We start from the raw sequence: 22,727 nt of genomic DNA, 5'->3' as shown, positions 1-22,727 counted from the left end.
GATTTAAAGGTCAATTTAATTAGCTCATTCTAATCTTTTACACATCTAATGTAAATGTCATTGTTTTTTAACTGCTGCTTTAGCAGACGAGATTATATTTTAGAAACTTTGAACGTGTGAACTATGTGTCGGATGTAATAGAAATACTTCATGTAACTAATCTAAAAAGAGAGCCTAATAGAAATTGTCATCGAGACAGAGCTTTTCATAAAAAGAGAAAAAGGGCAATAGGAAAATTCTGGTGATAAAGCTTGGAGAGATTTAGGGGAACAGTAATTTTTCTAACTGACTGGCTTAACAGCTTCTCATTGATTTAAATCTTTCCCATCTTGCGACGTCTGGACAAAAGGAAAACAACAGCTTCTGGTACTGTGATCTCATTCAGAAGTCGTGGGATGCTAAAACGAGCGTCACAAGACATTCCCCTACTATTTCAACCACATACCCCAAAGACAAATCAGATCAAATCCCAAGCTATTTACGAGCGCCTCCGGGCAAGCTTTGCATGAACGAATAGGCAAAAACAAGTGCACAGATGATGCTCTGTGATGACTGAAATCATAGGTCAGTGGGAAAGCCTGGCAGGGGTTCGCTGCTGTTAGGGGAATTACGTACAGAGGATCTGGCTGTTCTTCTGTGACGCTGCCTGAGCCATGCACAGGTTCTTACAAAGACGAGCTTGCAGCTTTCCCCAACTTTTTTTTCATTTTATTTTTAAAATGAAAAAATGACCTTGGGAATCATTGATGTGGACGAATTAGACCTGGATTACTGATTAAGAAGCATATCAGACAGAAACAGTGTCATACAACTGGATGTAGAGCCTCAGAGGCTTGTAATTTGAGTTGTAATTTGAGTTGTAACATCAGAAGCATCAAACGCAGAGACGCATGGTTTTGTCACACAACGAAGGGTAGGGAAGACTTTGGGGTTTACTATGAGTGTTGGCATCACACATTCTACCACTGCTGTTGAGCACATTCATATATGCAATAGGATGGTACAATGGAAAATACTTCACAGTAAATTCTTTTTTTTAAATTTTTTATTTTTTTCCTTTAGAAGAATAGCTTTAAAGGAAGACATTTCTCTCCTAACATATAAGTTGTCACGTTAGGAGGTGGGAAAATTGCTTTTGCTAGAGCCTGTGCTGATAAATTTTCTGGAAGGCACACTCCATTACATCTGCAGGTTGAATCTGTCTGTCAGTCCATCAAGAAACACTGATCTCTGACACAGACATATGTCTAAGAAGTCTAGCATGTAGCAATGCATACCTGACCACTAACATATCCTGCAAACACACTCAGTGGCATGACCTCCCCTTGCCTTTGGCAGATGTATAGATAACACTGCACGAGGATTTCTTGTCAGCTCAAAAGCAGGGCTCAAATGAGCTATGGTGAATGTCATGGAGGCTCCGAAAGAGAAAAACAAGCCACTCTGGTCCTATGAGTCACCTGTCAGAAATATCAAGTACCTGCTATGGCCTCATTCAGATGTGGATGTACACAGTCTGAACACCTATGAACATTCAAAAGCAAATTGCATTCAGGGAGTCATTACTGTGGTGAAAGACATGAACATCTTGAACAGAGAAAGGTGAAACACAAACTTTTTCTTCTTTTTAGCACTGAGCCATCCCTTTGTGAGCAAGGTCATGGGTTCTTTGATTTGGTGTAATGAGAGCATAATCAATAAAATACGAGATTCTTTCCTAAATCAAGTTACCCTATTCAGACTGTCTGGATATGGAGCTGCCAGTTTAAGCCATACGCTTGCTTTGGAAAGAGTTAGGGATCTTTATCTATGAGCCTTTCTCCTTCAGCCCTGCAAAGCTTGGCTTGATGCCTCATTTTCAAGGGCTGCCTCTGTAATTGCTCAGGGTGCTCCTATTTTTTTGCTCCATTTTTTGATGTTGCCCACACATGCTAAATTACTTTTTTTCTGGTTCGAATACCTAGTTGTGAATGTTATTTAGTTTAGGCAAGACACTGCTGAAAGCAAGGCAAAATAACTGTTTGCTCCAGGGAAGACTAAGAGAAGCCAGAGGTTAAAATACCTCAGAGCTGTCATACCTACTAATGTTCAGTCCCACAGTCCATAAATCCCTATTTGGACTCACACTTGAGGCACCAAATCCTGTAACATCATATTCACACTGCGTACTTTTTTACATGCTAGAAAGACTACAAACGCCACAGTTTTTGTTAGTACAACTGGCTCAACACCTTACTACCACTACCACACGTGCCCATGTCAAACAAGATGTTGGCAGCTCTGACCATCTTGGTGCCAATGTCAGTTTTGGATCCAGAGACTGATGCTCTGCTACAGGTCCCTCATTTGGCAGATGAACTGAAGAACTTTTCATGAAGAACTTTTCCACAGATTTACCATGCTAAAATGACCACCACAGGACTTTTCTTTCAGATGGCTCTTGCTTCCAGGACTATTTATGCATTTTATCAAATAGTCAGTGAAAGGATATTGTCTTAGAAACAAGATCCAACTCTAAATGTAGTTGTTGCTGAGACATTTATTGCTGACCTTGTTGTCTGTAGTTTGATGTTAGAGGCATCCTGTCACTTCCCAAACCAAGGGCTGATAAATGAAGGAATTCAGTGCAAATGCATGAGCGTAGAGCTCTATTTTAAGCCTCATAAGGAAATGAATTGGATGTGGGAAACCTAAAAGATATGCATTCATCTGGATCATTCTGCCATATACAGCCCCCCTCTCTCATACAGGAGAAATACGAAATTACTAAAATGCACCTTGGACACTCCCAGCTGATTCAATCACAGAGCTACAGAATGGCTGAGGTTGGAAGGGACCTCTGGAGGTCACCTTCCTCATCAATCTAGCCACCTAAGACCTAGCAAGACTTTCACAGCTCATTTTCATGAGGGAGAGACATTTAAGATCACTCCTCACTGTGTGTTTTGTTTTGAAAAAACAGCAGCTGATTAAAACAGTGGCACTACTGAGTAACACTTAATCACTGATGGCACCAGCTGTACTTGTCATCCAGAGGTGCTGTGAGAAATCTCAAATTACTTACAATTTAGGGGCTGACACTTCTGTTGAGGGGTAGGTCTCTATAAGAGGATTATATGCACAACTTTTGCATGGATTTTTTTTTAAATACGTCTCATTAAAGACTGTAGTTACAACAGATTAGTATTAATAATTCGCTTTTCCTAGCTGTAATAGGCAAGTTGTGCCTCCCTTTCAAGGACTGGAGAACACAGATACTTCAGAGAACCATTAATAGCCGTGGGGAGTCTAAAGAAACTGAAACTCTTCTTTATGCCTTCATCTGTGGACAGCAGCCAGCTCAGGACACTGCCTCAACAGCCATCACTGCTCAAAACAGCCCCGCTTTCTGTGCACTGAGCACACAGCCATGCACTGAAAGGGGACCTCTGCAGACAGATGTGGCAGGCTGACCCTGCCCAGCAGCCAAGCACCCACACAGCCGCTCACTTATGGTTGAGAGCAGATCCAGGACACAGCACCATACACACTGCTATGAAGAAAGTTAACTCCATCTCAGCCAGACCAACAAGCCACTAGCCTGTTCCAAAAAGCTGCACCATTGCTGATGGATATTTTTTCGATCCAACGAATACATCATATTAGGTTGTAATATAGCCTGCAAACTCCTCATATGTTATCTTGGAATTGGAACAGTCACACAAAATGAGCAAAAATGTTCACAGGTTGAGAAGAATCTTGGTGATTTGAAATGTAAGTACCTCAGAAGGAAATAATATTAAAGGATAACTTCTGAAAAAATAGCCTAGAATTTGCACTATTTACCTGAAGCTATACTACAGTCTCGACTACAAACTACTTCGAGAAATTCTTCTGTATAGAAAGCTGTGAAAGATACTGAAACTTTAGGAGAGGTTCACATCTCTCCTAAAGAAGTGAAAGATACTGAGTTCATATGTTTTTTATTAAGGCAATTTCAAATTTCGTTTTTGGATTTTAAGCTTGTATATGAAAAAATGCACATACAGAAATAACAAGGAGCTCTACACTAAAATGAACTTATGGACCATCTACAAGTGCTTTATGAATTGTTTATCCTGCACAGACAGCCTCTACAAATTGCTCCTGCAGACAGGCAAAGCGAGAAGTGAACATGTCTCCTATTACACTAAGTAATAAAACTTTAAGGAAAATCAGTTGCCCTCTCCCCCATCGCCAGCAGAAGGATCTTAGGTACAGCAGGACATCAGTGCCCTCTGGTATGAGAAATTCTATTTTATAGGGCAAGAACTCTTTTGCCTAGTGGAATCCAGATGTAGGATTCAGCAAGAACTTTAAACAAGAACAGATGTGTGAGAGGACAGTAAATTAATTTTTTTTTTTAAAAAAAGCAACAGAAGCAGAAGCACTTGTAACAGTAGTAGACCCTCTTTTTCTGGAGTTGGTTGGAGGAGGTGTCAGTTAGCTGCTAGCTTGCTTATCTGTCATAATTTTACAGTTTCCAGAAGCCAGTCCTACAATTTTTGACAGAATTGTATTAATGGATTTTGTTAGGTAAGAAATTATGTCAAACAAGTTGAAAATAAACACCAAGGTTACCTCAGTGACTCCATACATTTTGGAAAAAAGGCATTTTTGTAGAATAACTTTTGCAAAACCAATATCTGAAGCTAAAGGGGAATGCAGAAATTAAAAATTAATTTAGGACTGTAGTGAGTGATTTCCTTTACTGAATTATCATCTTTTTCCCCTGCTAGGAACAGTTAATGTTCTCAAATATTTTCCTGTCAATGTTATAACAATCTTTAGAGTTATGGATTCCTCTTCAGTGAAATAGAAGACACTAACAAAAACAGTATCTCAAGGTAATTTACCCTATCAAGGCAAAATTTGCCACTATTTAATGCTTTGGGCTGTGGAATTTCTTTGACACTTAAAAATTATCTTCAGTATGAGATCTAAATCACACACCAGCACAAAATCTCCTTCACTTTGATAATTTATCATCTATATAAGTGGTTAAAATGGTTTTAAAGGTTTTACAGTACTCAAATGCAATTTTGATTCACACTAACTAATCATCACCTGTGTTCCCTTTCACAAGAAAAACAGCCAGACCATTTTTATTTGATGCAATAAATACCCTAGTAATAGGTGATCAACAAGAAGGAAAGTCAGGGTCCAATAAAGCAATTTTTGACATAGGATCAAAGTTTCTTAGCTTAGGTTAAAGATGTAATATGTCATAACAAGTTTGTAATTTGTCATAACAAAGGCAAACTTTGAACAAAACCCAATGTTTAACTTTGTACTATATTCTCCACATTGCTGTCCATAATAAAGAATGAATCACATGTGTCTCTAGGAAACTAATCCCATCTCAGTACTAATCAAAACATCTTTCAGTGATGCCCAACTAGCTATGAAAGGCAGACAGATGTAGGATAGGTTACCAAAGATGCTTCAACAAAAGGAGTAGCTTTTCATCATGTGAAGGGTGGGAGCCCATTACAGGAACTGTAATCGTCATGACTAGAAATGGCTTCCTGCAGGGCAGAAACTATGTCAGTTCTCCTGACTCTGAAGTTGGATTGAATGTAGGGAAAAAACTGTACTTGATAAGACTTAAATCCCTCTTCAGGGTTAAGAGATCTCTGCGGGGAAATATTTGTATTAATCGCACTGTATGTGAACTAAATCTGTCTGTGTGTTAAGCAGTCCACTAAACTACTGTACAAAGTAAATAACACAATGTCAAGAATTAAAATGAGTATGGCCTAGTAACTAACCATACACTAACAAATTCTTTTCATGAGGTAGTTTTTTTTTTTTTTTTTTTTAATCTTTCCTTATGAGTTAGCACTATCTGCCCTCTGGAACAACTCATCAAGGGTATCTGCAGAACACTCTGAAAACAAGAACGTTTAAAAGGAGTGTTCTGCCTAATTTATACTGATGTGTCTGACTAATGAAGAGGGTAAATGGCTTTATTTATCTACACCAGTACTGTCTTGCTCAATAACGGGAATGACATTGTTCATAATTGATTGAGACTCCTTTCCTGAAATATTTTATAAGAAACACACTATGTAGAGAAAGTTATGTGCTATCTCTTCCCTTAACTATCTCTCAGTTCGATATTGTGTTTTTCCATATCGTGTTTGGTTTCTGAGTATAAGTCAATCATTTTGATCAACATTCATTGGAATAACTTCCTGAACATAAATATTATCTGAAAAAAAAAAGTATATACATATAGTCAGCTCCCTTTGTCAAATTAGATTCCCTTTCTATATCACAGGAAATGTAGCATTAAAATGAAAGCAACTTCTACTTTTAATGGGGGTAATCCCTTTTTTACATACAAGGCCAGGGTGGCATGGATTTTCATTTATGCGTATTCCTGTAAAGATAATTTAAGTTTAAAAATGTGTTCAAAACATATTACTACTCTGAGTATTTTTATTTTATTAGAACAGTCCAGTAGAATGAGAATTCAGAGTGATAAACTGCTTGGATTGAGAAAAAAAAGAATGGTGAATGCAGATATTGTCTTCCCTTTGGTCAAAATTATATTAACTAATCTTTTCCTTTATGCTAGATATGCTTGAAATACTGAATAGCACTGAAGATGTTGCAGCTAACACATAAGTGTTGAAACAAAAAACAGGATGTGGTTGCACTTTCTTCTTTTGGATTGTTGTTTGCTTACATTGTCATAAAAATTCAAAACACATAGCTAAAAACCACTTATTTTTAATCTGAAAATTAGGACATTTTATTTAGTTACAATTAATAAATCCAATCAGTAGTGGTTACAACACAGGAATTCCTGATTTGGCTAGCATAGTACTAGAGATAAAAACAGCCCACAACACTGTGGTATGCAGAATTTTTGATTATGCTAATTTTACCAGGTTTAACTAATGACAGAATCTTCTCATATGTATTTGCCTACTAATGTTATTACCCCATCTTCTCAAAGGTACAAAGCATGAGCTGACATCATAATTTTAAGTTTAGGACCAATCACATCTTCCTCTCTGACACACTGATCCTTTTCCTTTATATCAAGAAAAAGGAAAACCTTCATATAAAAGGATCATATCTTCCCTAACAAAGTGTATCTCTTTGGTCCACCAAGAAAATTGTACCAGGAATGCAAACTGATATTTTTGCAACAGCCCCAGCTGTTTTAACTGTTGGCCAAGTCTTGATGTATTTCCTCTTAAGCAGTTCTTCTGTAAACAGGACAGTGAGGAATCCTGCAACAGGCTCATGACAGCTTTACCAAAGGAAAGTAAAACAAAACAAAACAACCCCCCTTCTCCATCTGCTGGCAAAGTGTCTTCCCAAAGTTAGTGGTTATATAGTGAGATTCATACCCGAATTTCTACCTGCACTTGTGCAAGCATACATTAACCAATGTATATATTTTAACACAGTGCTTCACATTGAGAAAGGGGAAAATCAGTGGACAGCTGAAAGAATTAGATACAGATTTGGGCTGCAGCATTCAGTCTGCTCTATGTAGCATGAATGGGAGTGTTATCACAAATGCATTTTGTACAAATTTTTTAGCTACTCAAAACCTTTTATAAAATTTATTACTATTTATTAAATATCTTCTAAATATCTTAGTGACAGACTAAGGCATAATTGCAACCCATATCAAAATATCTTAAAAGAGCAAAAGACCAGGACAAGAAGCAGACAGTGGGTCACACAGAGAGTGCTATGTAGGACAGGCTGTCTAGCAGTGTGATTGCAGAAGGAATTATCCCTATGATGGAAATGATGTGCATTAGGAACAGTTAATGGAAAAGGGAATGTCAGTGAGTATTGGCAAATCTGACTGAAGCAGAGTTCAAGAACTTTCCTTTGCAAAGGCTGAAAAGAGGCTTTGACTGCAAGAAACAACGCTGCCAAATGTAGAGCAATTTCTTGTTTTGCTGTATCTGCTCTTAGCAAGCTATTTGTTTCCAGGCCCTTTTAAAAAAGGGAAAAATGGAGTGTAATGAAGCAGTATGAAATTGCCTGGCCACAGATCATTCTTGTCTAAAGAAAAAAAAAAAAAAACCATGAAGGAAACAGACATGGTGGTTTCTGAAACCACATCTCACATATACATATCCCTAAAGCAACTGTTATCAGAGTGACTCAGCTGAATACAGCATCTCTTGTCAGCAGCGTCCAGAGATTGTTTCTTCTTCCTCCTGCAAGAGGTATCACCCCTCAGTTTTAATGACTGGGAGATACTGGGAAATAAGGAGGACAGAAGATAGCAGCAGGCTGCCAGAAGACAGCCAGGGGAGGCAAACAAATAAGTCAGAAATGTTCTGGCTGCAGGTGGGGGAAGGAACAGAGAGAATGTATTCTTTTTCTCTTAGTTTTCCTCTGAAGTGTTTCAGCACTTTGTCCTGTTAGCAACTGCAGCTTTATGAACCTTTAAACCTTGCATATATCCCTGATTTAAGAGTTTTGAAAGTGAACTTACCTGAAAGTCTTGATCATCAATTCCAAACCTCTCTCTTAGATTACGGAAAACCATTGGACAATATTCCTTAAATTTGAAATGACTTGGCATGTTTTCTCTGAAAGAATACAAAACCAAATCAACTTCATTCACCCGCATATGTAATTAAGTAACTCGAGAGTATTCTGTTCATGCAAAGCAGAAAATAAGGAGATTTACAATCTCCCCTCTAGAGCCTTCTCTTTTTGAACAAGATTTGGTCTCACCATGTTCTTTCCTTTACCATGTTTAATAAATTTATATCTATTTATCTCTAACAAGCTGAACCTGGACTCAAAAGCAGAAAAGAATGTTTTGTCATTGCCCTTAAATTATTTCAGAAGTGAAACCTTAGATTGCATTATACAAGAATTACTATACCTTTGGTGACACTAGGAAGTACTGACAGTGCCAAACTTCAAGCAAATTGGACTCATTGAGTACAGAGCTAGTTTTAATATTCAGTTGTTCATTTCATACTTATACTTGAGAAAAGTAACTTTGAACTCTGTCACAGAGTAAAGAAGACCCAAAATAGCAGAATTATTCATTTTTTCCAAATATTCTTAAATGGGTTGTACGCAAAGCATCATTAATAGTTTTGTATGTATGCACATCCTGTTCATGTAGCATCATTTTAAAGAGACGTGGATATTACATTAAATGATCTTAATACATTTGGAACTTTGATTGATATAATATCCTATTATGAATTATTAAAAGTTGCACATTATTAAGCTTTGAAATATGCTTTAAATTCTCATTCAAATTTTTAATTTAAAATACTAAATGTTTATGCACCCCAATTTATGTTTTAAAAAATTCCCAAATAAATGTTTATATCAGCCATAAATAAACACACCAAGAGAGGATCATCTTCAATATATAAGATATCCATAAGGCAATAATAAACCATATGGAAGAAGAATACTACCCAGCAGCCCCTGCTGTTACTTTTTGGAACAGCACAGATGGTTATGTTTATCACAGGATTAACTTAATCATCAAAACTTCAGTCACATCAACTGAAAAATAACAGAGTTCATAGTACTTCATAAAATATCACTGCCACTGTCCCCCTCCACAAAGAATTGTTGCTTGTACTTACTTGTTGAAAAGGTGATTGTCCACCTTAATCTTCGAGTATGCTTTGAAATCATCTGGCATCAACATAACAGGGATTTGAACATGGCTCAGTTCATTGATCTAGAGAAAAAAAGAATACATTTAGTTGCTGATATCTTTGCAAAGATTCTGCATATGTCTTAATTGAAAAAAAAAAAAAAAAAAAGTTATTTGGCCTATGGTTTCTTGTATCCTGGGAGTGAAAATTAGTGAAAGAAAAATGCAAACCCAGATTTATTCTTTCCAGATTAAATGCACTGACAAGGTAGACACTTTGGAAAAGAAGAAAGAGCATTCCATATTTATACTGGTTTCAGAAAAAAAGTGCTTCAAAGCACACCTGGAGTGTGCTCTTTAAGGAAGGTCAGTGAGGATGCCAGCAAAATGGTCTTTAATGCTAACACACTGTTCTTGTTTAGCCAACTGAGCTACATTTTCCTAAGATGATTTAAATTTTGTATTTCAGATGACTATTTGTCTTTTCAGCTTATGAACTAGTCTTACCCGTCTATGTCTTGAAACTATTTCTAGAAAACAATCCCCAAATTTTGAAGGCACACACTTTTGACTCAGTAAGAAGTGGCTTTTTTTTGTACAACAGTGCAGACCCCAGCCAAGTTTTTGCAGTTGCAGCATTCAGGCACGTTTTTGATTGCTCAAGTTTGACAAACTACTTAAATATTCAAATTTGTGCTTAGAAATAGATGCAGAAGTTTTAAGGTTTTCCTTATTTTATTATATTTACGGGTACCATCTGCTCTTTCTAGTTTGGAAATAAATATTGCCAGTCTCCTCACTATTATATACTGAGTACATAATATATAATATTCCTATATATTTGAAATTTCAGAAGTATGCACTTCTGGCCATATCTTTATGACAAAGTGTAGACAACTTCACAGTTATGTAGTTTGTAGGTGTGTTTTTATAATTGTATTAATCTACTACTATTTTAATAAACTTTAAGTAAAAGAATGATAAACATAACAGAATATTGTTAGCTTACAACAGCTCTTTCAAATCATTAACAAAATACTTCTCCATTTCCATGATCAAATCTTTCCGCATAGCACATTTTGCTTCAACAGCTTTCTACAGAGTGTAGTTAAGGGGAGAACTCTCTATATGAGAGCACAAACATTCAGTAGAGGTGGATGTAACGAAATAGGGGTGACCTGTGCTCTTAGCATTGGTTTTGCTTATCCAAAAATGTTTTCCAACTGGGAAGCTGGTAGTTCCCTGCAGATGCTATCCTGCTTAAGGGAGGCTTTCTGAGAAGCTTTCACTGAAGCAGCCGTAGGTTATAAATATTGGAGGATAAAAAGCACACCCACTGCAAGTATAACCTTCTGCAGAACTGAACTTAAACAAAACGTGAAAGCAGCGAGGAACCTTTGTGCTCTTAAACAGAGGAAAGAAACCAATGCAATCAGGCAGGTCAGACAGCCTCATCACTCTTCAGTCTTTTTAAGTCGTGGTAATGTGTCTTGCCATGTCTCATTTTCATTATTCAGACCCCTGCAGCCCACAGGAAAACTGATAAATATCAGTTGAATTTACTTTACAGAATGCTTCCTTGGAAACCCCTGAAACGCTATAGATCGAAGCACCACAGTTGCAGAGCAGAGCAAAGAAATGGAAAGGTATCTGGGATGGGTGAACGTGAGCCGCTCCTTGGAGTCCCTGGGAGAACGCTCTTTCCTCCTTCCAAAGTGGGAGAAAGAAGAAACTCCAGCAAATTTTTGAAAACACAGCTGTGCAAACCTAATAAATCATGCTGACACCTCATTAGCTATGACATAAAATAACAGCGCATTGATGGAACATCACAACATCTACCATGCATGCTCTTTACTGCACTTGGTATCGCTGCACATCAATCTCACCCTGAAACCACAGGGCAGCTTCACCAGGCTGCAGGACTAATCTAGCTCTTGTACAAATAAAACTAGGGATGAGTAGATAGATTATACTCAGTAATGAAACTTTAGGTTTGCTCATAAAAAATAGCTACTCTCTTAGATTGCCAGATTGTACAACAAATTCTGTGCTTGAAAATGGGATAACCGAGACCTACATGGCAGCCAAAAGTGATCCCAAGACCATTATATTAAATACGCTGAATTCACACATCTTAAAATGACCCATCTAAAACAACAGCAAGTTCACTTGCAAATTAGGGAGGTTTAGACTATCACAATTGCATCAATCAAATTTTCACATGCATTCACTTTCTTAATTTGCTAATGTACAGCGTTTCTGAATACATTTACAGATTTGCTTTACAGATTTACATTTGTGCTATAGCGGCACAGTTTTAATTGTGCCTGTAGGCCCTATAAACATCATCCACGCAGTGGAATAACAGAGCCACGTGTAATTCTATTTGCATACTTCAGAGCTTGTTGTACTCTAACCAGGAATTCCAAAATAGTTCTCCCAGGAAGTTCTCTACAAGATGTGAATGTACATACGTGCCTTCCTCACAGGAACAAAGAAAAAAATGCAGTTTAACACAGAGTTACTTTTTTTTTTTTTTTCCCTCCTGAAATTTTAGTTTCAAAGGAGATTCACTAACTGAGGTCTGTAAAGATAATTTCTCTAATATTTTAGAGAAAATATTCCTCTCTAGCAGGAGAGAAGAAAAAGCAGGTGATGAACATACAGTAGAAGTGACCTTTGGTATAGCACACCAGCTGAGTAATGGCATGTCCCAGTGGCACAGGCCATTAATTAATTTAAACCCTTCAAGTATAATAAGGTCTGCTTCTTTGTGCAGTAGTGCATTTTTCGGATGGATTTGATGAGGCCACATTGAAAGTGAACACCACAGAGGAAGGAATAGCTGTGACATTACATCTTGGTGCAAACTGGAACCACATTGGGGGAAAGAAACAAGATCCAGAACTCCCCCAGAAACGGGCCTTGGAAAACTGAAAGGAGAGGGAAAGGTCAGAGGGACCCATCCTGCACTTTGCTATCCCGGTGTAAAGAAACAGCCATGCTTGAAACAGACCAAATCTGAAACACATGGAGGACACTTTCAGCCTTCCAACTCATCTCAGACAGTATTTTTGTAAAACAGTTCTAGTTCTGCCACTTACAACCTTTAACTGCACTGTGGAGTTTTTTTCTTTTTTTCTTTTTTTTTGCCAATGCAAAATTTTGCTGTGGTTTCTCATGTTATTTGCAACAGACTGCTTACTACATCTTTGAGGAATTTAAATCCCATATAATAGCCTCAGAGAATAGATTATTTTAAAAGATGAATGACTAGGATTTTAGCTGCACAGTAACCATGCATATTATGTGGAAATACCTCATGTCTATTAATAACATGTGCAAATTCATGAACACAAGATACTAAGAAGTGACCCGGAAACCTCTCTTTAAGTAATTTATTCAAATATCTTCTGTGGTATTGGTACAAAACCTGCTGGTTTTGTGAGACAGAGACATCCCCCATGACTACCAAGCTTTAAGGAATACACTTTTAAAAGCTTTACATGGCGTTGTCCCTTTAAATATTCAGTACAAAAAAATAAATAAATTTGGCTGTAGGGATCTGCTCAGCCCCGTGGTTCAGCAATGGCAGGTGGGAGGGGGTGAAGGGGAAGGAGGCTTTCAGGCAAAAACCGACTGATTGCAACTCATTTTGCTCCTGCAGGTTCAGGATTGAATTCACACTGTCAGGAAAACAGAGGTTGTAATTAAACTGCAAATAAGGGAATAATAAAAGCTACTGGACATTGAATAAATAGTAAGACTCAGCTGGTAATGATTCTGAAATTAGCACACAGAGAGGTGTTCCCAGAAAGCCATCTTATATTGGTGACATTTCAAATAAGCTTCTCTAATTTATATGATTTGAAATCAAGCAATGAATATATCATAAATTGTTAGGCATTATTAACGACCCTTATTTAATTCAGATACATTCACCCTAAACACCACATTACTAGGGCAATGCATAATTAAACATTAGTTTTCATCCTGTCAGAACATAAGCAGCAATAAATTGCTTGTATGCAAAGCAGACAATGAGATATTTAAGCAGCATATAATAAAGGCAATTTACAGCACATATTGCATGTTTAGCTGGAGGAGCCAGAACAATGATCCTGTTCTCCAGCAGATACAGTCTGATGCCTATCAGTACGATGCTGCAGTGAGAAACCTGTGTAACACACTACAGCTGGTGTTACTGGTAAAAAAGAAATGGGAATAAGCAAGGCACAACACTGCCCAAAATTTCATTCCAAGCATTTCACAAATCAGATGCAGGCTACTTAGCAGTGCCTAGTGGCGGCTTCTGAAACTCTCTTCCTTTGTAAAGCCTTTATTCTATATGTGGTTTCTTGTATTTAATATCTCAGCTTTAACACACAGCACAGATACTGTTTCCTTTTAATTTAATGTATCAGCCAACCAGACTTAAGACGAACCTACAGAAGGATTAGGTATTTCCACACCCAACAGCTTGATAAAACACTTTAATCACTGTCCTGGCTTTTGGCAGTTTCACAAATAGAAAAACTCCTGCTCCTGCCGATGATGGCTGAAGTTGTGGACGCTTCTCCTTCCCTTTTCTGTGTTCATCTCCCAGCTCGCTTTCTGAATTGAAACCCAACTCACAGCAGTCTGATCTACTGTGACAAACAAGCTACAATTGGTTTGTTCGTCTGAGATAAAGTCAAGTGCATTTTTGTCTAATTTATGTATTCTTAAACACAGATTTTGGAAGAAGTGGGAGTGGAAGAGAGTTTGCAAGAAAGAAATCATTGAGGTCTAAAAATAGAATTGAACTTTTAACACCAGCAGCAATTCTGGGATTTTTATGTGCAACATATTTTTTTTTTCTGCATTTCAGTTTCTTCTCTGGCAAAGAAACTCGTACAGAGCTCTGAAAAATAAAAATGTTAGGCGGCATTTTTCATTAAGCTACAGGGCCACTATTTTGGTTCATCAATCCAGGCACACTTCTTCAAAGGTGCAGTTAATTCATTTACTTGGAGGTGAATGCTTACAAAAGCAAGCTCACTAGACTTGCCCTTACCAAGCAAGGCTGAGGAGTAAGAATGCAGCAGGGGAAACCAGCTGAGAGCATAAAATGTTATGTTTAGGAGATTCATCCTTCTTTCTTCTGGCACCTTTTTGATAACTGAACGCTCTACAGGTCTTAGGAAATAGAGTGTTTTCCTGCTTACTAGAGCGTACTCATCCAGAAGATAAGGATTCGTAACGTAATTCATCCTATTATCCCACAAAAAGCCATTTCTAAAGCTGCTTCTGTCTTGCTGCAGCCTGGCTAGAGGCGCAATGGGCCCCGTGGTGTTGGGCACGGCCAGGCAGGCTTTTGAGCAGCCCCCTGCCAGATGGGAGCACGCTGCAGCATCGCTACCGGGACAGTAACCGCCTTCTGCCCAAGTATAAACTGAACCTGAAGTGATTACTTTACGGCGCTTTGAAATCTACCTTGAAGGGTCTGAAAAGGGTGGAGGAGGTCAGCAGCTAATCAATTTTGTGGAAGACATTTGCCTGTTACAGGGCAAAATCATCATTTGATAAATGTCATTTGACAGTTTAAATTACACTCAAAGCCATTCTTGCAAGAGAAATAAAAGGTTAAGCTAAGTTCTGCTGTAGAGAAATAAATCAGTTCGGCAAAATACTCCTTAATTTGTTTTAAATGAGGTTTTCATCATTTCAATCACACAAATCCATCTTTCTTTTTTTTTTTTTCCTAAAAGCACAAGGTAAAAAGTATCTACCCAGACATTTTTTATTAACTACACAATGTACTAGGAGTTTAAATGCCATAGGAGACTTCTCCAATGTAAGTAATTTCTAGTTACTTATTCAGAAACAAGTCATTAAATTAAACCAATTATATGATTAAGAGAAAAACACAGGGTAAAGTATTTCATTTTCTCCAAATCTTGAGGATCATTTTCATGTCAGGTATACGGAGGGAAAAAAAACACAAAACAAAACAAGATAAAAGCCCAGCTAACTGCCAGAGAAATACGTGTTGAAGTTTTACGTGTCTCAAAACATCTACCTGTAATTACTACAGAGCAGCTTCATGTTTTTACAGTTGAGGTGATACCTGTCATTAGATTGTTGGCTTTCAGTGAAACTGAATAATCAAGTGCTGGAAAAGCAAGCCCAATTGAGCCAAATGTTTTTCAAATTGTCTTAACGCAGGAAGACATACTTTTCCCTAAGAACTAAAACACAGAATTTGAATTACTTAGCAGAGCCACTAAATACACTTTATTTATTTATTTTAGAAATTCTGAGAAATGAACACATCAATTAAAGATGACTTATTTTTTATAAAAACAAAAAAAGACTTTTCTGAAGTCTTATGGTCTTTGAATTAAAACAAATAAAAAATAAAGTTGCACAGTAAAACAGATGTTTTCATGAAAATTTTAGTTGTTGTTCTCAATGTTACAATGTTATTGTTGGGCAGGGATGTATGTATGTAGTTCATGCATCCACTGGAAAACAATATTGTGACATAGCTGAGAAAGCCCCGAATAAGATATTGTGACATACTGAAGAAAGTCACAAAGCAGAGGAAAAAATGCTTGAGAAGAGCATTCATTTCTTGGTGTTTATCTTTAAATTTGGAAAACCAAGGCCCAAATTTTCATAGGCCCGAGAATTTCATAGCTTGGTTATCACTCATGTTCAGATAGTGTTTAAAGAGCCTACAGCAAAAGCATTAAAATCACAAAATCTTGCATCAAAACATTTGTAAAGAGAGTGTAAGTCTTTCAAGTCTCTTGGACATTTCCACCATGCAGAGAATCCATAACATCTGCTATATACTGTCAGACAAGTGCAAAGCCATATTTCTACAGATTTGGTTAAACTTCCTGTGCATCTGCTTACACCTTTCAAGGAGTGCAAAAATTAACACCTTATAATGTGCCAAATAATCAAAGACCTAATTTGAATTAAGAAGCTCAGATATAGTGTCTGTCATGATATCCCCCCCATATTCCTAAAAAGCTAGGAGAAATGCAATTCTGTACAAAGATACTACCGTACATCAATTAAATGGAAAATAAAGTAATAGGAATGTGAGTTAGAGTGGTGATTTTGTCACACAGAACAGTTTGAGTAGTAAATGGCATACAAAAATAAAATGCAGTCTTGGTCCAAAAGGAAACTGTAAAGCAATGAAAGTCCTTCAGATCTGGATGAGATAGATGTGCTGCACACAACAGATGAGCTCATCCTTGTTTGCTAATGCCACAGTCAGAAGGAGAACAAGACAAGGCATACAGCTCAGACAACAATTTGCAAGCTACTAGCCACTGGGCTTAGCAAAAAATTGATACAATAATATTTTATTTTTTGAGCAGAAATATCTCAAGTAATCTTGAACTTCAACTTGTGTGTTGGGAAGTTGATGCACTTTAATATAATCTTTGATGGAACAGGCATCTTCAGCTGTTGTTTGAAATACTGATTTAAAATAGACATACTTGTCAGAAGGACTGATGGCAATCTGGTTTGTATTTTTCTAATTAAAGAACAAAACTCTTATTTGGCAAGGGATAAACTTCACTTGGCTGTGTTCTCAAAGGTTCACAAGAGAATATCTAAAAAGAGGAGGATGCTATGAGGCAGCAAGCATTTATTTATACCACAGATGTAAAAAATAGGTTGAATTTTATATGTGAAGTGATACACAACTCAGATAAATGTTCTGCTGATTTCCTAAATGATCTATTGTGGATTCTGGAAGAAAAACTCAACAAGCAGGAACAAAATGAAATAAAATTACACTTATATTCCATGAATCATGTTACTCAGACGTGGAAAACAAACAAACCAAAACAAACAAACAAACAAACCAGGCTTAAAAGAGTCTATTAAATAATGATCATCTCTCATAACAGCCTATAAGATCATATTTGTCAAGTATAACTTTTCTGAACAGGAAAAATGAGTTCATGCAGTTAAATGTAATATTCCAGTAAACCACTGAACAGATACGGAGATGCTGTAGTCTTACCTGAATACTATAACCACAGAATGAAATTCAAGAGAAAAAAAAAAAAATCTATTCAGCAGAGAAAAGCAAATTGTAATGGGAAAAGAAACCTAAGGAATCATTTCACATATAACACATGCAACTCAGCTGCTTATTCATGAGGAGGGTTTCAAGAGCATCCTGCCTCAGAATGACAGGATGGAGCGGCTGCAGAACGAAAACCATAAAGCAACACTCTGATGTGTCAGATGGGCACCATTACTGTGTAATGTGAAGCAGTAACAAATGTAGAAAAACCATATATACATATAAATATATTTACAATGGCATAAAGGAGCTAATGTACTGCATATTATTATTATTATTATTATTATTATTATTATTATTATTATTATTATTATTATTACTATTACTATCATCATCATCACCTTTTTAGGGAGGATTGGTAACACACTTTAATATGCTGTCACACATACCACCCTCTTAAATATGCGGCTATTAAGGAAATTGTTGACTTGTGGAAAAATGACATTAAAACTTAATTCCTTTGGGTCATTTCTGACTATTGATCAAGTGAAGGCTGAAGCAAATTTTCAGAAAACCAGAAGCAATACCATTTGCATTACATAAATTTAATTTATGAAGCAAAATAACTGGACATGTGTGACACCAGAGAGAAGTACAAGTTAGGCTACAGCTAAAACTTTTTGTTAGCACTCGACCAGTATCCTCCAGTCAAAGTAACATTTTTCAGTACAGCACCAGAGAAAAACCTGTACTGTAAGTCCAAATGGATGAGAAGCACTGCATTTTCTCTGTGTACAGAAAACCCTTGATTTATCTCCCTGAGGCATCCTGGTTGCACAGTATTCTTGAATTTACATTGTTTTTACTTCTAAGTATTGTAATGCCTTGCCAACAGTTGAGGTCAAGCTAACTGCGAGATAAATTAAAAATACACAGTTGGTCATATGTATACTCTGCAGCTTCTTGCTACAGAAGACATGATTTTACGTGCCGGTTGTTTAGGATTTGGGAAAGAACAGTGTCCTGTTGCATTTACTGGAACACAATGAACTAGGTTTTACTTCTAGCCTAGATATCCTTTTTCCACACTGAATTCCAGTTTATTTTGGCAGTAACGCTATATACAAAATTTCACAGATTTATTGTCATTTCTTATTGGATATTAACCGACCATATATAAGCACTGCAGAGTTCATTTTGCTGCAGGCCGAGTGTGTATATCACGATATGGTGTGTCATGACTGGAGGAAGCCTCCCCAGCCTGCAGAGCCGCAGGCTGTAGGGGCGGTTCGAAGGAATTGAGGGGCACTGAGGCACAGCTTGGGGCTCAATGATGGCAAGTCCCATCACTCTGCAATTCCGATTAAACAGGAAATTGAAACACTTAAACAACTCAAGGCAAACGTCTTTTTATCCCTTGATATGAAGCAAGGTAAAATTTGTTAAAAGCAATATAACTGCACGAACTTTTTCCTCAGTTTACAGGTCAGACTTTTGTTACCAGAAGATTTCATGAGCTTATGGGGACAACAGGACATGTTCAATAGGCAAGAGGATACAAATCTTCTTTTTATTTGTATTTGTCATAGTCCATAAATAAAAAGCAACCAGTGGTTCCAGTGGTTTCAATGCTGTTTATCTGAACATGCACTGGTGTTGCAGTGCTTCTTTGAAGGGAGATCAGACAGAAACACCCAAACTTTGTCATTCAGCAAGCACAGCAACAACAAAACATTACTTTTACCATAAAGCTAAAGACAAAGATGCACTGTAAAGATACTATATTTTATGCATAGCACTTCGCAGCTGAGCCCCCTCACTGAGTGCCAGAGCCCAGCTCTGTCCCACAGGCCAGGCCTCAGCCATCACCCAGCCACAGCAAGGTATACCCACTGTGTAATTATCAGGGTACGGCCCTGAAAAATTGCCAGAGAAGTGGATTCAACGACAGAGAACCAAATAAAAAACTGTATGGAAATTTCTTTGGCAGCCAGAACCCCGTGTGCCTTCCACGTGCTGGGAACATACACTTGTTAGACACAAAGTACACGACACACTATTAACAAGTGCATGGAGAAGCTAGATGAAAATTTTTACTTTTGGTTAAAGTTATTTGTTTCATAGACTGGGTATACATTGAATTAGTTAGGATGACGATGACAGCAGCACATTGGTTTCTACTACACTCTCCATGGCAGCATTGACTGGGTTGCTTCAAACCCAGCCAAAAGCACTTTCTCTTGATTTCATGGTTGATGTTACTATTTGATCAGCTCCCACTCATTCCTGCTCCTGAACTTCAGGATCACATTTCTAAGACTAGAAAATAGCCTACAAAAATGCTCTCTCATCACTGACATTCATTTAAGGTTATGTATTGCTGATGAACATTCTGAGAAAGGAAATCTGGCTATCTTTTTGATTAACTCCTTACTTGAAAATTAAAATTAAAAACATTTAACAGATTCAATTTATCCCCTAAGCAAGAATTTCATATACAGAGATATATATTTTATACACACAGATATACATGTAAATTAAAAAAGAAAAAAAAAAGAAAAAAGCCCTCAGCTACTGAGCTACCAACACACATTTTCAACCACTAGTGCTAATCATAGCATACAGAATTCTGCAACAAAAAGTAAAACAAAGAAACAACAACAACAAAAAAGAAACACAGCACAATCATTTAAGAGTTCTGAATAATGCACCCACAGCAAGCAAAGCACTGCATTTCTGAAGATTTGAAGCCAGGCAGTATCAACCCAAGCACTATGTTTGGGAGCAGAGGCATCAGGGGCATGGGCCGGTTAACGTGGCTCCCAGCTGCTCGGCATCGCCGCACCAGCGGCAGCGCTCAGGAATGTGCACTCGTGTGCCCTCTGCATTCCTCTCTGCGCACACACTCACTTTTCCATCTTCAGTCTTACATAAAAAATATTTCTGAAAAACTGAGTTAAGAAGGAAACACCAGGCTTAGTAATAATTTGAATATAAACCAAAAGAACTGAATAATTTTTTTTTTTTTCAGAGAACTTTGCAGTAAAATATACCGCCATCGTATATCTTACCTCAGGGAGGCTTAGACCAAAAGCTGCTGTTGTTAGAGACAGACATTAATTTCTGCTGTTCCCAGGGGGAGAAAAGCGGCTGAAGGGTAAGTTGGTGGCCCTCCAAGCCACAGGAATCAGATGGAAGTATGCACAGAACAAGTGAAGAAATGTGCTTGCTATTCTTCCACCATCAGGAAAGATATGAAAATTAGGGTGGATTGAGAGTATTTACTTCAAGCTTGAAAGCTCAGGCCTTTTCTCTTGTAAATATTTTGCCCAATTATTTATGTAATCATGTATGATCTTATACAACTTTTGACCTAAAATGCACAATTAAGACCAGAGCAGTTTTCAGGGAAGCTAGAAGGGACGCCTCTGCCTAGTTGCAAGAAAGATCTCAAGAAGAAAGTAGGTTAAGTGAAGCACAGATGTTTTCAGAACACATGAAGGCCTCTGCTTTAAACAAGTCAGCGTTACCAACAGCACCCCCTGAAGCAGCACTTCCAATTTTCCCTGGTTTCACCTGCTTTTGCACCATCACTTCTCTTCTGACACACACGGTATGGGATTGTCAAGTGCTGAACCCAAGCTGAAAACCAACACAGCTGTAAACAAACCTGCTACCAAGACTTTTTTCTCATTTGGGTCAGTTTGCCAATATCGCCCACTCTGAGGTCACATGAGAGGACAAATATGTTTCTTTCTGCAAGTTGTTGGCTTAAAATATTCAGACTACAAGCAAAAAAACTCAAGTTGGAAGTGCTGTGTGTTGTTCTAGATTTAATTATTAAAAGGTGAATAAGAATTCATCATAAAATGTATTTTTGAAATTTAAATAAGTTTTAACTTCAACACCTTATAAAATGTACCGTAAAATAACAATAACCTGCACTAATGACTGGACTTGCTGCACACAAAGCAACTTCGGTATTAGCTTTTGCTGATAGCATTTAAGTACACTAAAACAAACAAATAAAGAAACAAACACACAACAAAGCACAAACAAACAATAACCAGAGTTTTCTGAACTGCAAAACCAACTTTGGGGAACTAACTTCCTTTTCAGGTGCAGGCAAAATATTTTATTCATTTCTATTAGTTCAACTAACATTTGCAGAATGGATAGGTCCTTCAGACTTGAGGAACCAACTGGGAGTCAAAAAGGCAAGAAGACTTTTTTTTTTTTTTTTTTTTTTTTTTCTGTTTCAGTAATAAAAAATGTTACCGAAGATGAGATCTAGTTTTGAAATACTGAGGCACAGTTGTGACTTGAATTGATTATAGTCTCCAGATAATACCTGATTTGCTTAAAAGATACTACTGTGTCAAGTATACAACTTCCTTTGATTAAATTATTTTCCACTTTGTATACCCAGAATATTTTAAGACTGTTTTATTTAACTTAGGAAAAAGAATGCCTGTTTAGTGCATTGATTCTCAATTTATCAGAGTTTGACAAAAGTGATTTACAAGAGGATCCTTCTGTGAAAAAATAAACTTTTTCTGCCACCCTACTGTCAAGAATCTTCAGAGGAGATGGGGATATGTTGTTCTTTCTACTCAGAAAGACAATAATCACTTCATTAATTACAAATGCAAAACAGAATTAAAATCAGCTTCTTGTCTATCAATTTAAATTATCACTTAAATGACATTTTTATTTAAATCATTACATCCAAATTCATAGTTTGTAATGTAGAAGTAGAATTTGGAAGCAGATGTAAGCAGATTTATCCTCTGCTTTCACAGATTACCAAAAATGGAGATTCAAGTTCAGTTAACTATAAAATAATAATAATAATAAAAAAAACACAACCAAATCAATCAGGCAAGCAAACAAACACCAAAAAGAAAAAGCACACAGCAACCCACCAGCCATCAAACACATGCTTGTAAGTATTTCAATTTAACATTGCATTTTTTATTTCTGATGCAAAGGTTTGCCTCAAAATTCACTAGAGAATTCAGGCTCAGCTCTGCAGATTCACATAAA

The 22,727-nt window shown here is 37.1% G+C and overlaps 1 protein-coding gene across 1 annotated transcript in view; it reads right to left on the bottom strand.

Annotated features, from left to right (window-relative positions):
* Nucleotides 1-22,727, bottom strand: part of PIP4K2A (phosphatidylinositol-5-phosphate 4-kinase type 2 alpha) — a 108,590-nt gene that overhangs the window by 41,201 nt on the left and 44,662 nt on the right. Inside the window, exons 2-3 of the mRNA XM_082754321.1 lie at nucleotides 9,624-9,721; nucleotides 8,498-8,594 (exon numbers count right to left, since the gene is read on the bottom strand). Of these exons, the coding sequence (XP_082610447.1) occupies nucleotides 8,498-8,594; nucleotides 9,624-9,721 (195 nt within the window). The remainder of the gene's footprint in view (nucleotides 1-8,497; nucleotides 8,595-9,623; nucleotides 9,722-22,727) is intronic.

Source organism: Aythya marila (assembly GCF_965140915.1).
Source record: "Aythya marila genome assembly, chromosome: 2".
NCBI classification, from domain to species: Eukaryota; Metazoa; Chordata; class Aves; order Anseriformes; family Anatidae; genus Aythya; species Aythya marila.
The sequence above is the reverse complement of the archived record's forward strand: the minus strand, read 5'-3'. Positions and strand labels throughout refer to the sequence as shown.